Genomic DNA, 21490 nt, shown 5'->3' on the forward strand with positions numbered 1-21490 from the left:
CTTTAAAGATAGCAGAACCTGTCTCACTCATTGTACAGATAAGAAAACCAAAATGCAGGTAAATTAATGATACAAATAATGATGCAAGGTCATACTAGTCATGCAGAGAAGAGTTAGAACGGGAATTTTGGACTGTTCTTTTCATCACACTTTGCTGGGGATTAGTGTTTCAGATCACCCAACTGTTGCCTAGGAAAACTGAGAGCAGGCCTCAAAGAAATGTAGCACAAAAAGTACTTGGATAATCTTAAGAAAGTCAACCTGCTTTTTCCACCAATCTTGGTCACACTATGGATACATCTCTTTGCCTTACCCCTGGTCTCTACCTGCCTAATGGTAACTCATTATGTAGTCCTCTTAAGATAATGAAGGCTTCAAAATCCTTTTAGGGAAAACCATCGAAGGCCTGCAATGAGACCTTGTACAAGTTTCACATTTCAGACCTTTTCACAAATATCCTTCTTCTGACATAGGGGAGGGTTGGCAAGATATGAAGAAAGGAATTACAAATGGGAAAGAACACCTCATGTGATAGATAAAACAGTGTAATATTCGTTTCTAGAGCAGCTATGGAGTGACTCTGAAGATGTCCATGGATTAAGTACATGCTACCCTAAGACCTAAAGGATCATCATTCATTTGGTTTTGCATCTACTGGTTTCTGGACATACCACATACACCTACATACATACACTCTGTTTCAGAACTGTTGTAAGTATATGAAGAGTACAGAGGGACATTTCATAAGAGGAAGGGCAGGGAGAGGAGGAAAGTTCTCAAGGTCTTCTGTATTGTAATGCTCTAGGGTTAGTTTTTTTTCCAGAGGCTGTGCAGCTGTTCAAGTCTGTGCAGGGAAAGCTGGGCCAATACATAGACTACCATGGCCATTTCACCTTGGTTTCTAAAGAAGCTCTCCATAGGGTCTCTTAATGGGTAATGACAGAAAGCTGAAGGGTCCTAGAGCACAAGATACTCTTCCATGTAGGCATCACTAGTAGAACCTAAAGTGGGCTTTTCACCTGGTCTCCCTGATCCAGGTCTGAAAATTGTTTGTCTTTGGCCACTTGTGAAAATGCTAGTTATCCTGCTGCTGAAAAGAATGATGACATCCCAGGGACAGGTTAGCTTCATGGCAGGCATCTTTGTTTAGATGAATGGTCCTTTGATCAAGAAGCTCAACACTCTCCAGATAAAGATTTTCCAAATAATAATCAAACTTTGTCTTCTCACTTTTACGCTCAAAACTGGCTTAGAGTAAATAATGCAGGTGGTGTAGGGTTTATCATTCCTCTGTTCTGAAGTTTCTTCCCCTTCTTTTTGGGCACTCAATGAAAATATGTGGTATCTATTCAGAGTGTAGCCCTTAGCTACAAAAAACATTTTAAAACACCTTCCCAATAATTGCTTTGAAGAAAATAGTCATTTATTGTCAAAGCATCCAACATATCCAGATAATCTATATAAAGTTTAATAAATCTTTCCAGGGATAAAAGAAACACATAACTATTCAGACTCCATTTCACTGGCACAAAATTACACTTTGTATTCAAAGGAAATACATATTTACATAATGATGACATTCTTCATTGAAGTCCATAATCATTTCATGATACATGCACTTCCCCCTGGAAACTTAAATTGAATGGTGACCCCCTTTTTATTTGTTTTGCTTATTTTTGTAGGAACACAAACTGTAATCAAGAAATGCAGAAAGCATCTCACACTCCTCCTTTACTTTATATCTAAAATAAATTTTGCCCTTACATATTATTCCATCTAAATCGTAAGTGCTTAATAATTTAAGTAGAAACGTATGACAAATGCATCAATATGTTGCAATATATGACATTTTAAAAAATGTACTTTGTTTTGGGGAAAGTGAAAATACGTGCATTCAAAAGAAAAGCTCTTAAACACCCCACCCAATCAAAAATCCACCATCTTGTCTCTTGTGTGTGTTCGTGTGTGTGTGTGTAGTGTAGGTCACGGGTAAACACTTGGATGTAAAGGTTGGGGGCAGAGCACGTGTGTGAGTGTGTGTGTGTGTGTGTGTGTGTGTGTGTGTCTGGGTGCGATGTTTCAGGTCACAAGGAGGTGGTGCATGTCCTCGTGTGTTTGCTCCTGCAGGGCTCGACTGTGCGTGTGCGCGCGTGGAAAGCTGGAGTCCTTTCCGTGTCAATTATGCGAGGTCATGTGCCTGGAGAGGTGGTGGCGCTCCCTGAAGGACTCGTTGCAGATGGGGCACTTGAGTTTCTCCTCCCGTCTTCGCTTCACCAAGGGCTCCATGGCGTACTCCTTTTTGTGATGCGACCTCATGTGGTACACCAGGTCGGAGGTCATGCGGAAGGAGGCATTGCACTTGGCGCACCAGTTCTGCGCGGGCAGACACAGAGAGGTGAAGGAGGGCGGCAGCAGCGTGAGCGCCGAGGGCAGCTGCAACTGCAGGGGCCCCGCGGCCGCAGCCGCCGCGGCCGCCGCGGCGGCGGAGCTCTTGGGCCAGAAGGCGGTGGCGTAGAGGAAAGGGCTCTGTTTGGGCAGCCCACCGCCGCCGCCGCCACCGCCGCTCGGCAGGGACCCGCAACCTCCGTTCAGGTCCGCAGCTCCTTGGAGCTTCACGGCCAGAGGATCGGAGGCGGCGGGGTACAGTCTGGTGGGGCCCACACCGTCTCCGGGGTGGCAGGGCTCGAGCGCGCTCAGCTTCTGGCCCAGCACCAGCGGGGACAGCTGAGAGAAGGAGCGCGCCGGCTGCGAGAAGGCGCTTTTGCGCTCGTCCGACGCGGCGCCCTGGCCGCCGCCCGCCCCGCCCGCGGCCCCAGCGCCTGCACCGCCCCCTGCGCCGTTGCCGCCCGCGCCCAGCTGCTGCACAGAGGTGAAGGCGCTGCCCCGCGCCGGGCTGCCGCCCTCCAGCCGGCCGGGCAGCGCTCCCCCGGGCCGCGGGGCCAGCAGCTTCTCGGAGCCGGCCGGCGACGCGGCCACGGGCGTGGCGGAGCCGCCGCCGCCCGCGTCCTGCTCCTCGGCGGCCGTGCTCCCGCCGTCGGCGGCCGCCTCCTCCTGCACACCGGCCGCTCGGGCCGCCTTCTTCACCTCCACGAAGGCGCTGCGCTTCGCCTCGCCTGTCTCCGGGCTGGGCGGCGCGAAGAGGCGGCTGTTCTCTTCCAGGCCGAAGTAGCTGCCCGAGGCGCGGTACTGTTGGGGCGTGCACACCAGGTCCTCCTTGGAGGCGGGCGGGGGCCGCTCGGCGAAGCGGCCCCGGCCCCCCACCAGCCCGGCGCCGCCGCCGCCGCCCTCCGCCGCCTCCTCCGGGAATTTCCTCTTCCCTTTGCCCACGCCCGCGGCATTGCCGTCGGGACTCAGCTCCGCCTCCTGGTGGTCGCTGCCGCCGCTGAGGCTCCGCACTGGGGAGCAGCTGCTGGCTCCCCCGGAGTTCTCCAGCTCCCGCGCCAGGTTGTGAAAGTCCGTGGACGGCTTCGCGCTGCTGCCGCCGCCGCCGCCAGCCGCAGGCGGGTTACCGCCCTCGGGGGAGGGCGCCGGGTAGTGGTGGACCGGGCCGGCTTTGCAGAACTTGGGGCTGGGACCCAAGGGTGCCTCCTGTGGCTGCGGCGGCTGCTGGTCCTTGCCGCCGCCGCCGCCCCCGTGATCCTTGGTGCCCACGCCGCTGCCTTGCTCCTCTCGGGGGCTCACATCAACGCTGTGAAGTCTCTTGGGGCAGCGGAAGCGCAGATGCGCCACATAGGGAAACTCAAACTGGAAACGTTGGCTGCATTCCAGGCATGTGTAAGGGGACGACCCTGCTTAGTGAGCAAACACCACATACACACAAGCGCGCGCGCGCACACACACACACACACACACACCACATGATTACTCAGCATCGTCTCTAGGCCAGTTTGCCATCACCCCCTTCACAAATCCACCTTCGCCTCTCAGGGCCTGAGTGCCTGAGTACAGAGCATCGTGAAAGACCCGATCTAACTTCCCCTCCTGCTTTGGGGGGAGTGCAGTCATTAAGCCAAGCGTGCCCCGAGCTATCCTCACCTAGCTGCCCCAGCTTCATTCCGGACTATATCTCAGAAGCTCTCTCTGAGGCACTCCAAGGGAGGAAAGGCGCGCCGAGGCGCCAGAGTGAGCCCCGCCGCTCCCTGCGTCGCTCCCCCCCTAGCTAAGGGCCCAGACGCAGGTCGAGAGCCAACCTACCATTCATTTTGCTGTGGGATCTAGAGGGGCAGAGCAAGAGTAACTCAGTCAGTTCTTTCCCGTACCAAACTAGTAACTCCTCATCTTTGGCAATCCTGCGGAGAGAGCGGTAAAACAGCTGTCCGTTTTTTATGTAGGCTTCAAGGTTCTGCTCTTCTTTATCTCTGGCTGACTGGACCAAACGCAGCCACATAAGACCTTCTGAGGAACCATTCGCCGCTGAGGTGTCTACCTACAGTTTAGAAAAAAGAAAGAATGCAAGAAGGAAGGGGATGAGGGAGGCAGACTCTTGTGAGAGAATGAAGCCACAGGAGCCAGGGCCATTTCCTCTGTTATTCTTTCCCAAAGAATTATCTGAGGTCAAGCTTCCAAAAACTTGACCCGAGTTGACATCCATCCTCATGTTTGTGGCCGGCAGGCAAGGTAACGTTCCTAGAAAGCTGCATCAATTATGTAGATTATTTAAGTCGTCATATATTGGTTGAACACCAAATTAGCAAATTTCTTCTTACAATTCAAATTAGTGTTAACCTCTTGAGAATTGATTGCTAAATTATCCCACGTTGCAAAAGTATGGGGAATTTTCTCTGTTTTAGAAGTAAAAAGCAGGCGTAGGCTTTAAAAATTATTCTGTGACATTCACTCATCTTCCTAATTTTGGCTTAAACAATTAATAGTTCTTTGTAAAGAAAGAATAGGAAGTGAGAGGACTTTTCACACTCAAACATATGACTTTAATGATGTTTTATTGTCAAAACATTAACATTTTTATTTAAATACAAACTCTAGGCACTAGCTAGCTTAACCAGAAAGAGTAATATTCCAGGGAACAAGAGGCCTCTGGGATAGGAAGGCAAATGCACCGAATATTTATAATAAAAGTACTTATAGCAAGTACTTAGTATGCAAATAGCCTCAACCCTAGTGAAACCTCCCAAAATGTTAAGGAAGTGGTGTTCATCTCCAGGAAAGTCCAGAATTGAGGCACTGATTTAGACATATCTGGCATTCAAAATCAAATTTTGTCACTTATTTCGGAAAATCAGTTGACAATACTTTTGAGTTTAATTTTCCTTTTCTAATTTTTGGTGTATAAAATAGAATGGCACATATCATTGCATTTTCTACATTCAGAACCTGTCTCAGCTTGTCATTAGAATGATTCTTAGTCCACTTTCAAGAGGATATTACCTTCATAACCCTACACAGCATTGGCCAAGACTTACCCGGAAGATATAAGGGACTGTTCTCTTGTCGGTGGACTTGAGAGCTATGAAAGCTATGCTGTCGTACAGGGAAGTATGGCTCAGGATGCAGGGACCAAATATAGCATTCTCAGGGATGTCGCAGGTGGTGTAAACGCTGGTAAAAATATCTGTCAGACATTGTTGGACAGCTTTGGCATCTCCATCCCAGATGCCTCTCTGGATGCCCGAATCCTCCATCACTGAAGACAGATACACAGGACAGTTGAAGCGAGTTACATTACTCCTTTTGCCTCTATGAATCCAGGCAGAACGTTTTGACTACTAGACAGATTTTTCTTGAATTTGCCTGGTTTTTGCATCGCTATTATTTCAAAAATAAAGCCAACGGCAGATTAAATCTGGCATATTACAAAGATGCCAACGAAGAGTACTTTCTTTTCCTTTAAAAATTAAAAAAAAAATTGTGATGGGGGAGCTCAGAGCGGACTGACTGCTAGAGAGAAAGAAAAACTAGGCTAGGAAAGAGAAGATGGCTTTTTTCATTACCTTGGGGGAGGATGGGGCAGGATGGGGGGAGGGAGAAAGAAGGGGAGAACAATAGGATTTTTTACTAGCCTATAGACTTTCCAGACTGAGAGAAACTTCTAACCCTTGGGAAAAAGCTCCTCTCTTCTACTCTTAGGTATTGAACTGGGTGCCGGGGAGCTGATTTTATTCTATTTTTTCTTCCAAAGAGGGGAGCAGCATTAGCGAGCAGGCGGAGACAGCGGAGCATGGCGAATGGATTTCAAGTAGAGTGTCAGGGCCACTGATTCCATGTCAGCTAACCTTTCTCTGCAGCCTACAAGAGGGGACGTGTGTCTGCTCATTACCATAATCCAACACTGTCCCTCCGAGGGCTTTAATTAAAAGCAGCAAGCAGAGGTAATTATTTTTTTCTAGACATGCTTATTTATGGATGAGGGTGAATCCCAGTTACCTTGTTATACAAGGGGGTGGATAGAGTCACATGTGCCTCATGAAGTGTGCAGGTATAAGGCAGGACTGAAGGGTCCCCGGTCTGAAATACCGCGTGTGTAATGATTGGTGAATGCTCTCTCCCCCAGATAGGACCTTGTCTGGGCAAGAGGGGGCAGCCCCGCTTGAGTAGACCTCGGTGGGCTCTCCAGCTGTTTAATCCGCAGCAGTTCAGAAAGTGATGCCCCGATGGAGATTTCTCTATTATTAAGCTGTCATAAGGAGACATTTTCCTTTCTTTGCCACTGGACACCCCCCCACAAGACTTATCATTAAACAAACAAACAAAACAGATATTTAAATTTTAAAGTGGCTTTAAACTAACTGCGTTGTTTACTCTTTCTGACTGATTAAAAGATTCCTCCAAGTTGGTTTTTTTCCCTAATAACGTCTGCATAGGCAGTTATTTAAGCATATTTTGTACAATTTAAGTAGCAGGAAAGGGAAAGCTAATTCTTTTCCTAAGAAGCTGTTCTTCATGGAATAATATTAGTCATGTCCATTTTTATCTTAATGTCTATTAACCAATTAATCTTGCAAATGTGATTACAAGGTAGTGCTTTTATTTTTTTTTTTTCTTTCCAGCTAACAGAGCATGAAACTTTGGTCAGCCTCTTTTCCATTCACTCTGCTACATCCCCCAAATGTCAAGTATGGGCTGTATATGCCAGGCAGGAATAAGAGAAAACATCCATACAGTAGAAACTTACTTTATTATGCTACAGCATCTATCCCTGGGCATTTTACCCAACACAAGGTAGCCGTTCTGATTTCCAACTGCAAATTTAAATACATTTTAAAAAATCCCTCAGAATCTCTCAGAACCTCCTTTTCAACGGAATCCTATTCTCTCCTTTTCAATTACCTCAATTCAGCGTTTTATGCTCCAATTTTTCTCTTCCTTTTAAAAGTCTCTTTCACACAAGCGTTTCATTGTGCCGAGAGGTCGCCCCGTCACTTCGGGCAACAGCAGGGACCAATCATTAAAATGCAGTTCTACCTAACAATACGGTGAAAAGATCCTCGCTACGCCGCGCTAATAGGGGTTCGCGTCGCCGCGGCGGCCGCCACGAGCCTCGAGTCGGTCACAATACAGCTGGGCGAGAGCCTGGGCTCTGCCGCCCGCGCGCGGTCGCCTTTGCCACCCAATCTTTCACAGTTCTGCATCCTCCTCTAAGCCCGGGTTCTCAGACGCCCGGGGGATCCTCCCAGAGCCCGCTGGGCTCGCCGAAAGCCGTCGCTGCCGCCGGCCGTTCGCCCTCCCCCGTAGGCAGGCATTGTCTGGCGGCCGCGCGCTCCCCAGTCGCTGGCTTCTTCGCCAAAGGGCTCTCCACCCCTCCTCCCTTTGTATAACCCTATTGGCAGTAGAGATCCCGTCAATAATTATCCCCCCCCCCCCTTTCTGGATAATGAGAAGACGGAGGACAAAATTTTCCACTCTCCCCACCAAACCTGCCTTCCTCCCATCCTCCTCTCCCATCAATGCAAATAGACTTACCAGGAATAAGGTCAGGATCAAATCGCCCAAATAAGGCCACCTGGAACCGGGAGATGCAATCGAGTGTTTCTTTTGCCTACTGTATCAGTGTATTTCCATGTCAAGAGGTGTTGGTGTTGCTGTCTTGTAGGTTCTGCCTAAAGAGAGGAGAGAGAGAGACGGAGAGACGTGGAGAGAGAAATGAGGGGAGAGTGAGAGAGAGAGAGTTGTACAGATGGACCCGATGCAGTGACTGACTGGCACGCAGACACACACTTTTTGTTTGCTGCACATAATCTGCCCAATGACGCGTGACAGCCCACGTCCCCTCCCTTTAACTCTTTGCTGGTCTGGGCGCTCCCTACGGCGGCGCCGCCTGCCTGGAAACGTTCTCTCCGGCCTGCCCGCGCCCCGCAGCCCCGAGCGCTTTCCCCAAGTGGCAACGCCTCTCCGAGCGCGGCCCGGCCCGCCTCCTCCTAAAGCTTCGGCCCTCTGAGAGTGGTGGTGGTGATGGGGAGGGGAGGGATCAGTTTTGGGGTCGGAAAGGGAAGTACCAAAAGACCTGGAGAGGGCCTTTTGCCGTTTCGCTTGGCACCTGGAGAACCTCTGGCAGACAGCTGGCCACACAGCGCGCGCACGGATCCCGCGCGCATTGCCTGAACCTGAGTTCTGTGAAGGGAAAGGGGGCTGCGGTTTAGCCCCGAGGGATTCTCTGGCCCTCCAGCCGCGGCTGACACGAGCAGCTAGTCGCCTGGGGGTGATAAACCGGCGTCAGCTCTCTCCAGGAGCGCTCACACTACCAAGCCCTCACGAGCAAGATTCAGAAAGGGTGCGCTTAGGTGAGAACTTGGCTCAGTGTTTCCTTGAACACAGAGATGGGTAAGAGGGATGGAGTAGGGACGCCACCAGACCTCCGAAAGGGATTTACAAGGGTCTTTTGGTCCCAGCACACACTCACCTGGGCGGGGGAAGGGGTGAGGAGGGGACTGGTGGGAAAAACCCAGGTTACGGGACTCCAGCTTTTCCGGCTCTTCCGCCTTCAGCCTGGCGCGTTCTGCATAATCCCCAAGGGGGCCCCTTGCCGGGGAGGGAGGTAGTCTAAGACCCCCCCGGGGGTGGGAAGGGTGAGTTAAAGTACAAATTATTACCGAGATGGGCTCCGGAGAGCTTTTCACGTCCAGCAGGTGGTGGAAGAGTGGATGGAGTGGCCGACGCCGTCTCGGGAGCCTCGTTTGTGCGCTAAGCCACTTAGAGGCGCTGGCTGGCCCCTTTAGCGCAGCAGCTGATGCTAATGACTTGAGGTCTTTAACAGCCTGAAAGTTGACTCCTTCAACAGCGGCCCGCAACACATCTTCGCTGGGGGATCTCGGGGTTCATTTTCGACATTTAACTCTCTGCTCCTAAGGGAAGAAAGACCTTTGAGTGGTATAGACAGTCCCACTCCTTCAGCCTCATCCATAACACCACTACATTGAAGAGGGCAGTCAGTTAGCTTTAGGATAGATCGGACGTGTAGCCGCTACAGTGGACAAAGCAGACCCACGACTTGAGGAGACAGCCTAGTTTTTAGCCAGTGTTTAAATAAGGTAAGTGGACTGGGGGTTGGCAAAGAGCAGCCTCAAAGGAAAAGGTGTGTGCAGTGTTACTCTGATGCTCCCGTGGCTCAGAGACCTCCCTCCGGAACCCAGGCAACCAGGCACGGAGCGCCTTTCTTCGCTGGCGCCTGCCATACAAGGAAGCTTGGAAAGGATTTTGCAGAGGAGAAAAAAAAAAAAAAAAGTGCGAGGAATTTCCCACCGAATTCTCCTTTCTCTCTCTCTGCCTCCCTCCCTCCTTCTGTCTCTCTCTCTCTCCCTCCCCTTCTCTTTTCATCCGGCCCCCACATAAGTTCAGAGTCCTTCTGATCAGACAGAGCCGTTGTCTAGGATTAAGCTGGGACTTGGAGAAAGAAGGGTTGCAAAATCTCCATATACTAGGAAGTAAAGGAAGAATTCTCCCTTAAAGTTTCAGGTTAGCTATTGAGTTTTCAAAGAAACCTTCTCAAACTACAGTTGTCTTTCATCTTAACATATCATTTCTCTTATGCACATGTGCACACTTTAAAATAGTTTGCTCAAGGGCAACTCATGTAATGACCAAAGCTTAATGCTGAGGGCTCTCACATGTCTCTATATAAGACTCTGCAAGGTATTTAGCCACCAATTGGCTTATACCTGGATACTCCATTCATTACTCCCCCCATCTCACTCACACACATGCATCCCCCCCCATCACTTGTTTAAAGAAAGGGTGATGGGATTAGAAATGTCAAAAGAATTGCCTTAAACATCTGAAAAATAACTTGCAGTGTTGAAGAATTCACTTAAGTGAATTCAGAGAAGGAAAAAGAAAGGACAGGTGACACACAGGTGTAAACAACAGCAAATTAAGATACAGAAGTAGCCGTAAGAGGGTTGTGGTCCCTTAGAAACTACAGCAAAGGTGTGTATGTGGGCAGGGGGGAGGAGTGCTGTGTCTTCAAACCTAATTCCTAAACTGTAGAACAAAACACTCCTTAGGGCCTTCTTTTGCTTTTTGTTTGTTTTTGTTTTTAAAAGAGAATAGGAAGTTTGCCTTTCCCAGGAAAAGTCATCAGTCCATGCACAGACACTTTTTAAAAATCCTCTTACATATTGTAAATTTAAAAGCATCCACCCCAGAATATAAGCATTCTGGAAAACCTTAAAATCTAAACGGCAGGCACTTTTCTTTTCCCTGGCCTTTCCTTTCTTAAATATAAAGGGCACTTAGACTATGTCTCCTTTGAGGTACTGAAACCTAGACTCCAATTTGTATAAAATAACAGATGTTTCTGGTACTTAAATTGGGGGTGAGGGAGCTTGACTTTCCAAATCTCAAGCTAGAAACTAACTAAGATTCTATATATCAAAGAGGGGAGAGATGTATTGAGAATCTGGCCATCAGATGATATTTCCTCTTAGTTTCACTTACCTGCCCCCTAATTAGATTTCTGCTGCTGATTTTAGATATAAATCCCCAGATAAAAAAATTTCCTACATTTTATGAGTCCAACCAACTCTTTGTCTTATGTATTAAATGATTCACACAACAACCACAAACCCACAAATACAGGTAAGAGTAAGTTTGAAATTCCTACTTTGAGGGTTTCCCAGTACTTTAAGTGATACACATTTCGCTAGGTGATATAAATGGTCTAAATGAAAATTGTTAATTGGAGGTTACTAAAATCTACAGATTACTTTTATTTTTTTTAAAGAAATTTATGGGCTAAAATGGTGCATAAGCCACTTTGAAATCATTCTGCATTATTTCTTACTGGAATTCACTGGTACCAAATGAAGAGTTGAGGCATTTATTCAGCCTAAAACAATACTATAAAGATGCATCTCGGCCAATAGTTTTATATAATTCACATGGAACAATGGGTTTATGCATATATTTGGAGCTCTCTTCCCTGGGATTTTATTTCCAATTCAATGATTAGAGGGATGACTATGAAGAGTGAAGGTATTTTTGCCTTGCCCCACTTTAACAAGGCTTCTTGCAGTTATGGCAAAAAATACATGTGTAGACAACTGCAGTATTGTTTTAGAAGAGAAGACTGGAGAGAGGTTGGTGAATGATTCCCGAGGTGGTGCCTTTTATGACCTAAGTGAGAGGGTGGAGAAAGGGTAAGAAAGGAAATCTGATTCTTGAGAGCATTAGAATGGAAATGTCGTTTCTCCTCCCAGGGTAGAGAAAGGGGGTCCCAAATATCTCAACTTCTGTAATAGGAAGCAGGTAAAGTCTCTACGAATAACTCACGCAGAAGGATTAATACTTTATAAGAATGAAAACACATTATTTTTCTTTCTCTATCACTTTCTAGGTCCTGGCTCATCCCCCTCTAATCGTATCACCAAAGCACTACACCAGCAAAGTCTCAGTTTAAAAATATATATATATATATGCATATAATATTATATATATTTACACATTGGAAGACAAGAGGATGCCAAAGAAGCAGATAGATGGTGGAGACTTTTTCCTAAACTTATGAATTTCCTACAGGGAGGTCTCTGGAAGGGGCTATGAGGAGATTGGGGGAGGCAGAGAAAGGAACTTCATGGAGGGGTGTTGCATTGCCCTAGCCTCACCAAGGAGGGTAAGGAACTTTCTAAGGGATAACTTAGAGGCAAGAAGAGGCAGACTTACTGAGCGGGATAATGGTTTACAGGGATGGGGAGGGGGCACTTTGTTTTTTATAAGTATTCATGGCAATTTCAGTATGGGTCCGCTCCTCACCAAGAGTTACAGTTGGTTCAATAGGTCATAAATGGTTTCCCAGGCTCATTCTTGGACAGCCAGAGACTCAAAGGATGGATAATTTTGTAGCCTGTGAGGAGGGACTCCAGGCTTCCAACTGCAGGGATCATTATTCCTGACTCACATTTTTCTCTTTTCAGCTTTTCCTCTTTCTCAATAAATGGTAACTGTTCTTCATCCTGCTGCTACTAAAGCTATCATCATTATAGTTATAACCTACATTTCTCAAGTTTAAAACCTTCTCTCTGAGGGATCTCAAGTTCCACTTGCCCTTCCTTTTGTTGGAGTTCAGCTTCAAGCTGAATAGCCTTTGAGAGCTTTGTGTAATTCATTTTCTCTCCTGGATCTAAGTTGTAGTCAGCTGGCTTAATGGCTTCTGAGAATGACTTCCAGCAGGGCAAGCAAACTGTGGTAATACTGAAGGCAACTACTACAGATCTGAAACCAATGTCTCATGCTCACCTATGTGAATGTAACCAGTGAACCAGATCTAATATGCAGCATCCTGACCCCCTGGATTCTCCCAGATTTTATACCCCTCCCCAGATGAATATCTAGAGGTCTAGCAAGGAATTTTCTGTCAAATCTTCAGGTTACAAAGTCCTTCCCAGAATCATACACACAGCCCTTGAACGTATCTTAGTAGGAGGAGTAGGGTAGGAGGAAGGAAATGGTGGACAGGGCATAGTCAGCCCCTCTGAGCCACCTCACTCTCTGGGCCAGGCTTTCCAGGCAGACAGGGGACCAAGGGGTGTCTAGCAGTCTCAAATTGGAGGGAACATCAGATTTTGAGAAGACTGACTCTAGGCCTTAGGAATGTCACCAAGTTCAGAAGCTCTACATCAAATTTCTTTACACAGCCAGGAGAAGGGACATTATCCCAATACTCAGTGGTACCTGAGTTCCACCTCTTTCCCTCTTTATTTTAGGCTGTGTGCAATTCCTGAGTTAAAAGAGAGGTGCTTATTGAAACAGTGGGTTCATACTAGGCAGATTCGACTCCCTGGAACCTGGTCGAAGCTAGCCCTCGAAAGTATGGACTTAGATTGTAAATTGGGCTGCTGGGGAATGAGCAGCATTCTCTGCTGGGAAGGGGGCCTACTCAGAATGCACACATGCCCGGGACTTTCTAGCTCAGAATCTGTCCATGGCATACTTTCCTGAAGCCTGAGGAGAGGGACATCTGATTTTCTCTGAGGAAAAGAGAGGCAAAAAAGAAAAGGAATGAAAAGGCTTGGAGGAGTAGATATCAATCAGTGACCACAACAGTGATGATTCACATTTCTTTGTTAGAGCCTTGGAAATAGTTTCATTTTTTCCACAAACTGTGTTCTCATACCCAAACTGTTTCCTGGTCATCTTGCAAATTGGATTGAGTCAAAATTATCTTTTACGATTTCAATTCAAATTAACTGCAGGTATTCCATGATTTAATACAGGGGTATTGATCTAGCATCAATGTGGGAATGTCTCCCCAAATATTATATGGAAGGCCTATAGCTTTTAACAGATTTGCATAAGCACTAAAAAACTACCAGAGTAGGTTTTCTTCAATTCTAATACTTGGAGAAGTGGTCTCTTAAGGAATTCAAAGATCAGCTTGTCACAAGCAACAGTAATAGCAACACTACTATAAACAATATTGTATATACATTACAAAGTGGCAAAAATAATAGGCAGGGGGATTGAAACTTATATTTGTTCTCTTGTACCTACTTATTGAAAAGCCAATTCCCAAATGATTTGCCAGTCTTCTGGTGATGTAATATAAAGGTAACCAAGATATAATTAATAATGTCCTCTAAAGTTTTAAGGAAAATCCATATTTTAAAAATAAATAATATCCAGAATTGTCAAACAAATCATTCACACAATCCTAAGAAGAATAAACATATTGACTTTAAAGACCTGAATGTTCAGTTTCCTGAAGGCCTAGAATTCAATTTAGGTCTGAACAATTTTATACCTGATCAGACATGGTTGTGTGTGTGTGTGTGTGTGTATTACAGAGAGATATTTTTCTTGGCTGCATGTCTACAAAGCAGTCATTTCTCCTTGTCGCATGTTTTCATGTAAGACGGTTTTGAGAAAATGTGTGAAGTCATACAGGAGAGCAATTGGTCTTGGAGAGGCAAAACAATAGAGTTCTAAAGAATATATTTTATACATATGATTTTAGTAACAAGTACCTTGTGTATGTGATCAGATGCCCCATAGCATTATCTACATGCTAGAGTCAGTTTACCTGAGGCACTAGGAAGTCAACGTTTCCAGGGATCCTCTGAACTTGGGAAAATGTCCTGGGGAAAGTCAATGCTCTGAGAGTGTGGCCGGTTCCATTTCTTACCTGGGGGACTGAATTAGTTCTTCTATCGCTAAAGTCACTGACAGCTGAGTTTGGGCCTCAAAGCAAGGCAGGGAAGTGCTTGCAAGCCGCAGACCATTCCTGATGTCTGGATCTCCTGTGTCTATGTCTCAGTAGAGCTAAGAGTACAGAGAAGGCCAAATGACAGAGACGGGCTTAGATGTGGGCTAAGGAGGTCTCCCTGCGAGAGACCCAGGGAGGGCATTACCCGGACAGTAACACAAAGGGCAGACAACACTCCCACTACATTTGGGATGAGTCACCAAGGAGTGACACTGGACAGGACCTGGGCGGAACCAAACAAGCCTTCAGCGGAGGGTTACTCTTTTAGAAGCAGCGCTAGCAAACCTGGAACATGCGGCAAGAAGAAGCCACGCAGCGCTCTCAGCGCGCGACAGACACGCCCTGGACTAAGCTGGGAGCAAGTGGAGTTAAGCCTCCTCTCCTCCAAGTTTTCCGTGGTCTCCAGCCTCCTACCGCCTCCGCGGAATTAGTGCCAACTCTGGCCTCCTGCTAAGCGACTGCTTTCTGTGTGGAAAGGCTTCCCGAGCGCTGGGCTTTCGCATACACCAGCTCCCTCCCTCCACCTCCCCCCTCCAGCCCCTTGCGCGGTCCTCGGCCGCCGCCCCCCTCCCCCGCCCCCCTTTCCCAGGGCACGGGGTCTGTGTTCTGATGTCTCACTAGCTGGGCTGCCAGTGACCTCTCCCAGCCTTGGATTTCCTCCTCAGGCAGGCTAAGGCTGGCAAGAGCTGCCTCCCGGGTCGCGGTAAGGACTCGGTGAGGGAACGAGGGCTAGCGCGCTTTTGAAAGCCAGTTGCTGAGCAGATGGTAAGGGATACTTCCAAGAGCCGGGGTTAGTTTCATTTCAGCCTTGGCCATCCCAGAGAGGTCTCAGTGCCTTCATTAAGGAACATTCTCAGACGTCTAGGGAACTGACCCAAGCACGACCAACAACTCAGGTTTAGGCCGCAACTCCATCAGGGCAGCTACCTGTGTTCGAATCCCGGCCCGTGACGCTTGGCAGGTAATTTAACCTGTCCGTGCTTCAGGCCTTCCTCTGTGAACCGAGGGTAATAAAGGCAACTCTTTTCATGAAGTTACCGTGAGGGCCGAGTTGGTATTTAGCAAGCGCAGAGAACACTGCCTGACACACAGTAAATACCGATTTCAGTGCTGGCTACTGTTACTGTTAGTAACACTGCCTCAGCTTCCTTTTCAGAAATCGTATTGTGCACCCGCCTTCAAAGCCACTCAGTGAAGGCTGAGGATTTCTCGATGCTTCTAGGAACACCGGAAGGAGGTACTGGAGGATAAAATAAGCAGGCGGGAGGAATGTGTCCAGGTGTTCAGGAATCCCTTCTACGGCCACAGGAAGGGTCCGAACAGACTTTACGGAAGAGCGAGCAGTTTTCGGCCGGGAGGCTGGGAGATTGGACTTCTTCCATCCCTCATCCCGGCCGTGAGTCCTCTCTTTAGACCTGGCAGCGGCGCAAGTTAGAAACGCAGGGAAGTCCGGGCACTACGACCCGGTGGGGTGAGAAGCCTGTGAACGCATCGCTGATTGGCTCAAGTGCCGCGGCCAGAAACCTGAAGCCTGGGTCGCCCGCTCCCACCAGGGCTCAGGGCCTCGGAGCGGCGCGGCCCTTCTTTTCCCTCCAAAGGCCGGGGCTCAGCTGCGGGGCTCGGGAGCAGGCGGGCCCGGAGGCAGGGTGGACATCCCTGGACCTCCCCTGCACACCCTAGCCTGGGGAGCGCTGCGGGACCGGGCGTTGCCGCCGGGGCCTCAGCCTCGCGGCCCCGCCCCGGCCCCGCCCCAGACGCCCGCACGCGGTCTGCGCGGGGCCTTGTGGGCCGCACGGCCGACGGAGCCCAGTCTCTGGGGCGGCGCTGCCGGGCAGAGCCTTCTCCCCGGGCCCCGCCGGCTCCGCGCAGCCGCAGCCCTGAGCAGGCGCGGTCCGTTTGCCCCCAGCCTACAGTCTCACGCTCTGCGAAACCTCTTGCCCGGGCAGGGACAGGCAACAGAGGTCAGTGTGGGCTCTTTCTTGTGAAGGGCCCTGGAACCAGTGGTTAAGAGGTCAAAGTTTGGGATCCTGAACGCTTACGTTTGAACCCCAGGTCTGCAGTCTACTAGCTGTGTGTCTTTGAGCAAATCACCTAATCTCTCTGAGCTTTAGTTTCCTTATTTGGAGAATAGCAAAAACACCATTTGTCTCATAGGGTGGCTATGAATATTGTAAAAGCAAGCCTGGGTTCAGAACCCAGCTGGACCACTTGCTTGGGTTAACTTCTCTGTTCTTCTGTTTCCTGTGAAGGAAGGGGATCTGTGAGCTAGCGTTAATAATACTTAACTCAAAGGGTCATAAGAATTAAATGCAATAAGCCTATGGGAGCATTTAGTCTAGCACATAGTAAGAGCCTAAACAGTTAATTAAAGCACCTCAGTGTCTGCTACTTCGAAATGCTGAGTAAACATAATTTTTAAATCTTAGCTCTCCTAATCTTTTTATCCCCTTCAGAGAGAAGCAAAATGCAAAGGTGCATGTTGCTGTGTGGGTGGTGGTGCACGCAGAACTGGGAAGAAGCAGCTTGTGGCAGTAAGGTAGGTGACACTTCTGAAAGCCGCATGCCTTTCCTTCTTGGCCTTTCCTCTTCAGTTTCTAGGGTCAAGGTAAAAGAATAGGAAAGGCAGGGAAAAGGAACTTAGAACATGGAAGATGCTCAACAAATGTTTCTTGAGTAAAAAAACGGCATTTCAGATATTCATGAGACAAGGAGTCTGTCTGAAATGGAATGGAGGACCCAGAATTGGGGTTGTCTTCCATCTCTCTGCACCTGGCTGCCCGTAGCCATGTTACGAGCATTTCTGTGTGACATTATGTCTTGGCTTGTGGGAGGGGAAGACACAGGGGTGAATTATCTTGGGGTGAATTAGGCCTTTAGTGGAGGGTTGGGATCCGTATATTCCCCAAAGCTTGAAAATTCAATTAAGAGTCCAGGAGCTCACATTCACAGACATCCCTTAATCATCCTTAGAGCTCAGAGCCTTTCAAAGAAGGGGAGCATACGTGCATCACCATATGCCTCATCACTGCCCCACTCCTTCAACACCAGTGTCTTCTGATTTTTCAGATGGCAGCACTAACATGCTTTTTTGTTTTCTATAGATAATAGGATAATGGAGGATGATGTTTCACCAGGAACTAACAGGACATTGGGGGAAACATGGCCCCAAACAGCATTCAAGACCATACCCTTCTGCTTTATTCCTGACGGCGGAGAATACTGATGCAGCAACAGCAATCTAAGGTATTTTATAAACTTCTGGCTCTTCTTCTGCTCTCCTCTCAGACCCTGACTAAAACTGTGTTAGCAGAAAGGAGAATGAAATGAAATAAAACCAAGTCCTCAGTGTTTCAACACCCGCCCCCCCCCCCGCCCCCCACCCAGGGCAAAGGCAACAACTGGTGAGAAGGAGCTGCAACTTGGAAAAGATTTATTTTTCCTGGCCATAAATCTCATCCCCTTGTTCCTCTGCCCAACGAAGCATGATAAAGTCCTTTTCCATAAAGTATTCAGTATTAGAGCCACAAAGCTCCCCCAATCAGTAGCCATCTGCTTCTACCATAACTGCTGCTCCTGAAGCAGTGAAAGCAGAGCAGAGAAAGGGCACCACTGTTAGGCTGCTGGACAAATGAGGAGACTGAATAGCTTTGGTTTTCCTTGTGTATCTGTATCTATAGAGACAGGAGAAGAAAGGCCGCATTATATTGATACAACAATTGTAAAACAAAACACGGAAGAGGCATCTAAAGGGCAATATCGCATGCATCAGGGGTCTCCAGATAAAAGGGGAACTAACAGATTTATAGAAACCTTTAATTGGTTTTCAATTGGAAGCTAAAGAGGCTGGGGCGAAGCTGTGAAGAGTGGCAGAGTGAGTGCTCTCCTTCAGCCGTCTGGGAGGCGTGATCGATTTCGCGGAGGGCGAAAAGAAGAATCTGGAACCCGCCTGGCGCCTCGGCGAGGGCAGGGAACAACTCCACGAGCTTTCCTCTTGGGCCAGGGAGTTACTGATTCGATCATAATAGCAGAATCTCTCAATCGCTCTCTCTTTCTCTCTGTCTCCCTCTCTTCCTTTTTCCCTTCCTCCCACCCTCCTTCAGACTAGTAGGCAAGTGGAGAGGGAAGGAAAGGGTGCAAAAGTAAATATAACTTTATATTCCCGGAAGAAAGAGACCCCAGCTTAAAGACACCAAGCTTTAAACCTGTTCATCCGCTAGAAGGGAGGCCTCTTTGGAAGAAACAGGAGTCCCGCCCTCACCCTACCCCAGCCCTCTCCTCTCTCCTTTTCTAGACCCAAACAGGAAAAGCTAAAAATCACTGGAGACTCTCCACTGAATAAGGGAGAAGTCTTTGCTTGCGGCCACTGGGTTTGTCTCAGAGCAGATCTCTCCACTCTGCAGGCACCGCGCGCTTTTACTTAACCCCTTTCTGCCCGGCCGGCGGCAGCCCCCATCAGCCTCTGCGGACAGCGCCCACCCACACAGCAGCCCCAGACGTCCGTCAGTCGGCTTCTAAGGCTAATTTATTGGCCCGACCCTCCATTATCTTTTTCGATTTCCTAATTAATCAAAGATAAAAGGCAATGGTGCAAATTACGATTATGAGGGAACTGGTAGACGGTTTTGAATAAAATGGAGAAGGGGAACATGATTGATTGAACGGCAGGAGAGTGGATAGTGAAATCTCAAGTGCGAGGAACAGGCCTCAGAGGGTGAAACCCTGACCCCTCCGTCTTGCGAGCTGACCCCTCCGCCTGCCCTAACGCCGTCGCAACGGGACAGCCCTAAATGAGGTCACTTGTGTCCGAAGCCTCCGGAGGAAAGAGAACTGGGTTTCCTTTCGGGGGTCCAACCTCACTAGGCGCCTGCCGCCTACCTAACTCTGCCCCACCCGTCCCACCCCCCCCCCAACACACACACACACACACACACACACACACACACACACACACACACACACACACACACACACACACACTCCGCAGCCGCCCCTGCGGAATGTCAGGACTCCTGGCCGGCGATCCCACTCCACTGCAGGAGCGCCTTTTGACTGAAATGCACCCCATTATTGCGACACTGCGCCGCGTCTCAAGCCTCTCACGGTTTTCCTTCTCTTTGCAATATTCCTCTAGCGAGGCTAACTCTTCGTGAAATTGCAGGAAAACAAGTCTAGTAGGTCAGAGATTGCATTTGCTCGTGTAAGGGATTAATAGAGCCCCTGTCTGAGGCTGCTTTCCAGAATTACGTTCGGGATTAAAAGGCAGACACTGCACGGCACACATTTTGCATTCTCTGGTGGTTGTGATTAATGTTTCCGAGGGGATTTGTGCTGGGAGCTTACGGAACGTGCTCTCGGGGGTCTAATGCCCGACGACCGAGAGCAGGGACGAGCGGAGGGTCTGTGGGCACGCGCCAGAGCACTGGGGGATTAGAGGGGACGTCAGATGGGCGCGCGACGCCAGGCGCCGCGGCCTTTTAGCGCCTTCCTCCCTCCACCCCATCCCAGCACAACTGCTACGGAGGACCGCAGTGAGGACTGTCCGGGGAGGCGGACTTTAGGTTTTATAGGGGTCTGTGTAAGGGAAAATGCCCTCGAAGTGTCCTGACTCTGGGGTGGGAGAAAGGTGCTCAGTACCAGGCCGCTGAACTTCATACATCCCTCCAGTAAAGGGAATTCCGAGCTCCGCATTCAGGGGAAGCGCTGCTCCCAAACGCAGCCCCCTCCCCCCCCAGTGAAAGAGTCGCCGGGCCCAGGCCAGGAAGAGAGTAACCTCAGCCCCACGAGCCACCACTCTCAGAGCTGCTTTCGGGGGAACCCGGGAGGCACCCGTGGAGACGAGCCAGAGCCTAGGCACGAAATACATCCCCCTTGCCACCGCCCCAGGGGGCGGACAAACCCTGACCGCGCGGTTGGAGGAACCAGGGAAGGAGAGGAAAGGTCCAGGATGCAAGGGGGCAGGCGGGGAGAAAAAAGGGAACCTGGCAAGCAAGAGAAAAAGAGAGGCAAATAGCAAGCGAGAGAGAAGAGCAGAGGGAGGAGAGCGGAGTAAATGGGGAAGGGGATGGTCGCAGCTGGTGGGCATTACCGCTCTCCAGCAGGAGGGGGCACCTTTCCGGCCCGGACAGCCTTCCACTGGGCTGGGGCGGGATGCCCAGGCGAAGCCCGCCCTCGGGCCCGGTCTCCGGGGTGCTGGGCGCCCCCTCCTGGCGGCTGGGCGGCGCTCCCGGCGGTCCAGCGGGTGCTCGGATCCCGCGCCTGCTCGGCCCCCGGCGCCGGGGACGTGGAGGTGGTGCCGGGAGGAAGGTCGGGAGACGGTGGGGGGTGTGAGGGTGCTGAGGCGGCGGGCAGGCTCCCCCTCCCCGCACCCTCCCCGCGCTCTCCTCACCTGGGGCCTGCAGGACTCCTTCCCCGCGGGCGCGGCTCCTGCGCGCCCCTCAGCGGCCCGGCTCCCGCACCATTCCGAGCCGGCGGAGCATCCCGCCCTCCTCGCCGAGCGGTCGAGGTCTCAGCCGCAGCAGCTGGGAGGGAGGGAGCGACCGCCGGCTGCTGCCGGGCGGCGTCTAGGGGCCGCGAGCCGCGCGCGAGGAGCCGCCATCTGGAGCCTCGGCAGCGGGCGGAGGTGCGGGTGCACAGGAAGGGGCCTGGCGGCTCGGCCCGAGGCGCGCAAGGGGCCAGGGTCCGAGCGTGGGAGCGGATGCCTGGGGCTGTGGTGGGGAAGTGTGCGTGAGGAGGTATGGCCCCTGGTGAGGAGGGGCAGAAGTCTGCCCCTTTTAAGCGCCCGGAATTCCGGGGCAGTACTGACCGGCAGGTCTAACAGAAAGAGCGGGGGACCCGCGTAGC

The 21490-nt window shown here is 49.8% G+C and overlaps 1 protein-coding gene across 4 annotated transcripts; it reads right to left on the reverse strand.

Moving 5' to 3' along the window:
• Positions 1–1446: 1446 nt before the first annotated feature.
• PRDM8 (PR/SET domain 8) lies at positions 1447–21139 on the reverse strand. 4 transcript variants are annotated; one of them, XM_057546226.1, is made up of 7 exons: positions 21036–21139; positions 9045–9296; positions 7918–8054; positions 7130–7196; positions 5421–5641; positions 4195–4426; positions 1447–3791 (listed from the first exon to the last, which is right to left on the reverse strand). In XM_057546226.1, coding segments are annotated over exons 4-7 (2070 nt in total). In that variant the 5' UTR covers positions 7131–7196; positions 7918–8054; positions 9045–9296; positions 21036–21139; the 3' UTR covers positions 1447–2175. The 4 variants fall into 4 exon arrangements, with proteins under 4 accessions (XP_057402209.1, XP_057402210.1, XP_057402211.1 ...); XM_057546227.1 differs by lacking the exon at positions 21036–21139 and adding an exon at positions 20736–20795; XM_057546228.1 differs by lacking the exons at positions 9045–9296; positions 21036–21139 and having other exon boundaries at positions 1447–3788; positions 7918–8136.
• Positions 21140–21490: the final 351 nt, after the last annotated feature.

This window comes from Balaenoptera acutorostrata, chromosome 5, assembly GCF_949987535.1.
Source record: "Balaenoptera acutorostrata chromosome 5, mBalAcu1.1, whole genome shotgun sequence".
In the NCBI taxonomy this organism is placed as follows: Eukaryota; Metazoa; Chordata; class Mammalia; order Artiodactyla; family Balaenopteridae; genus Balaenoptera; species Balaenoptera acutorostrata.

Excerpts from the sequence above, each read along its gene's own strand:
- PRDM8 (XM_057546226.1), bottom strand. Across the intron at positions 4,427-5,420 it reads CAGTCCCTTATATCTTCCGG|GTAGACACCTCAGCGGCGAA; the intron begins GTAAGTCTTGGC and ends TCTAAACTGTAG. Across the intron at positions 3,792-4,194 it reads ATCCCACAGCAAAATGAATG|CAGGGTCGTCCCCTTACACA; the intron begins GTAGGTTGGCTC and ends TTGCTCACTAAG.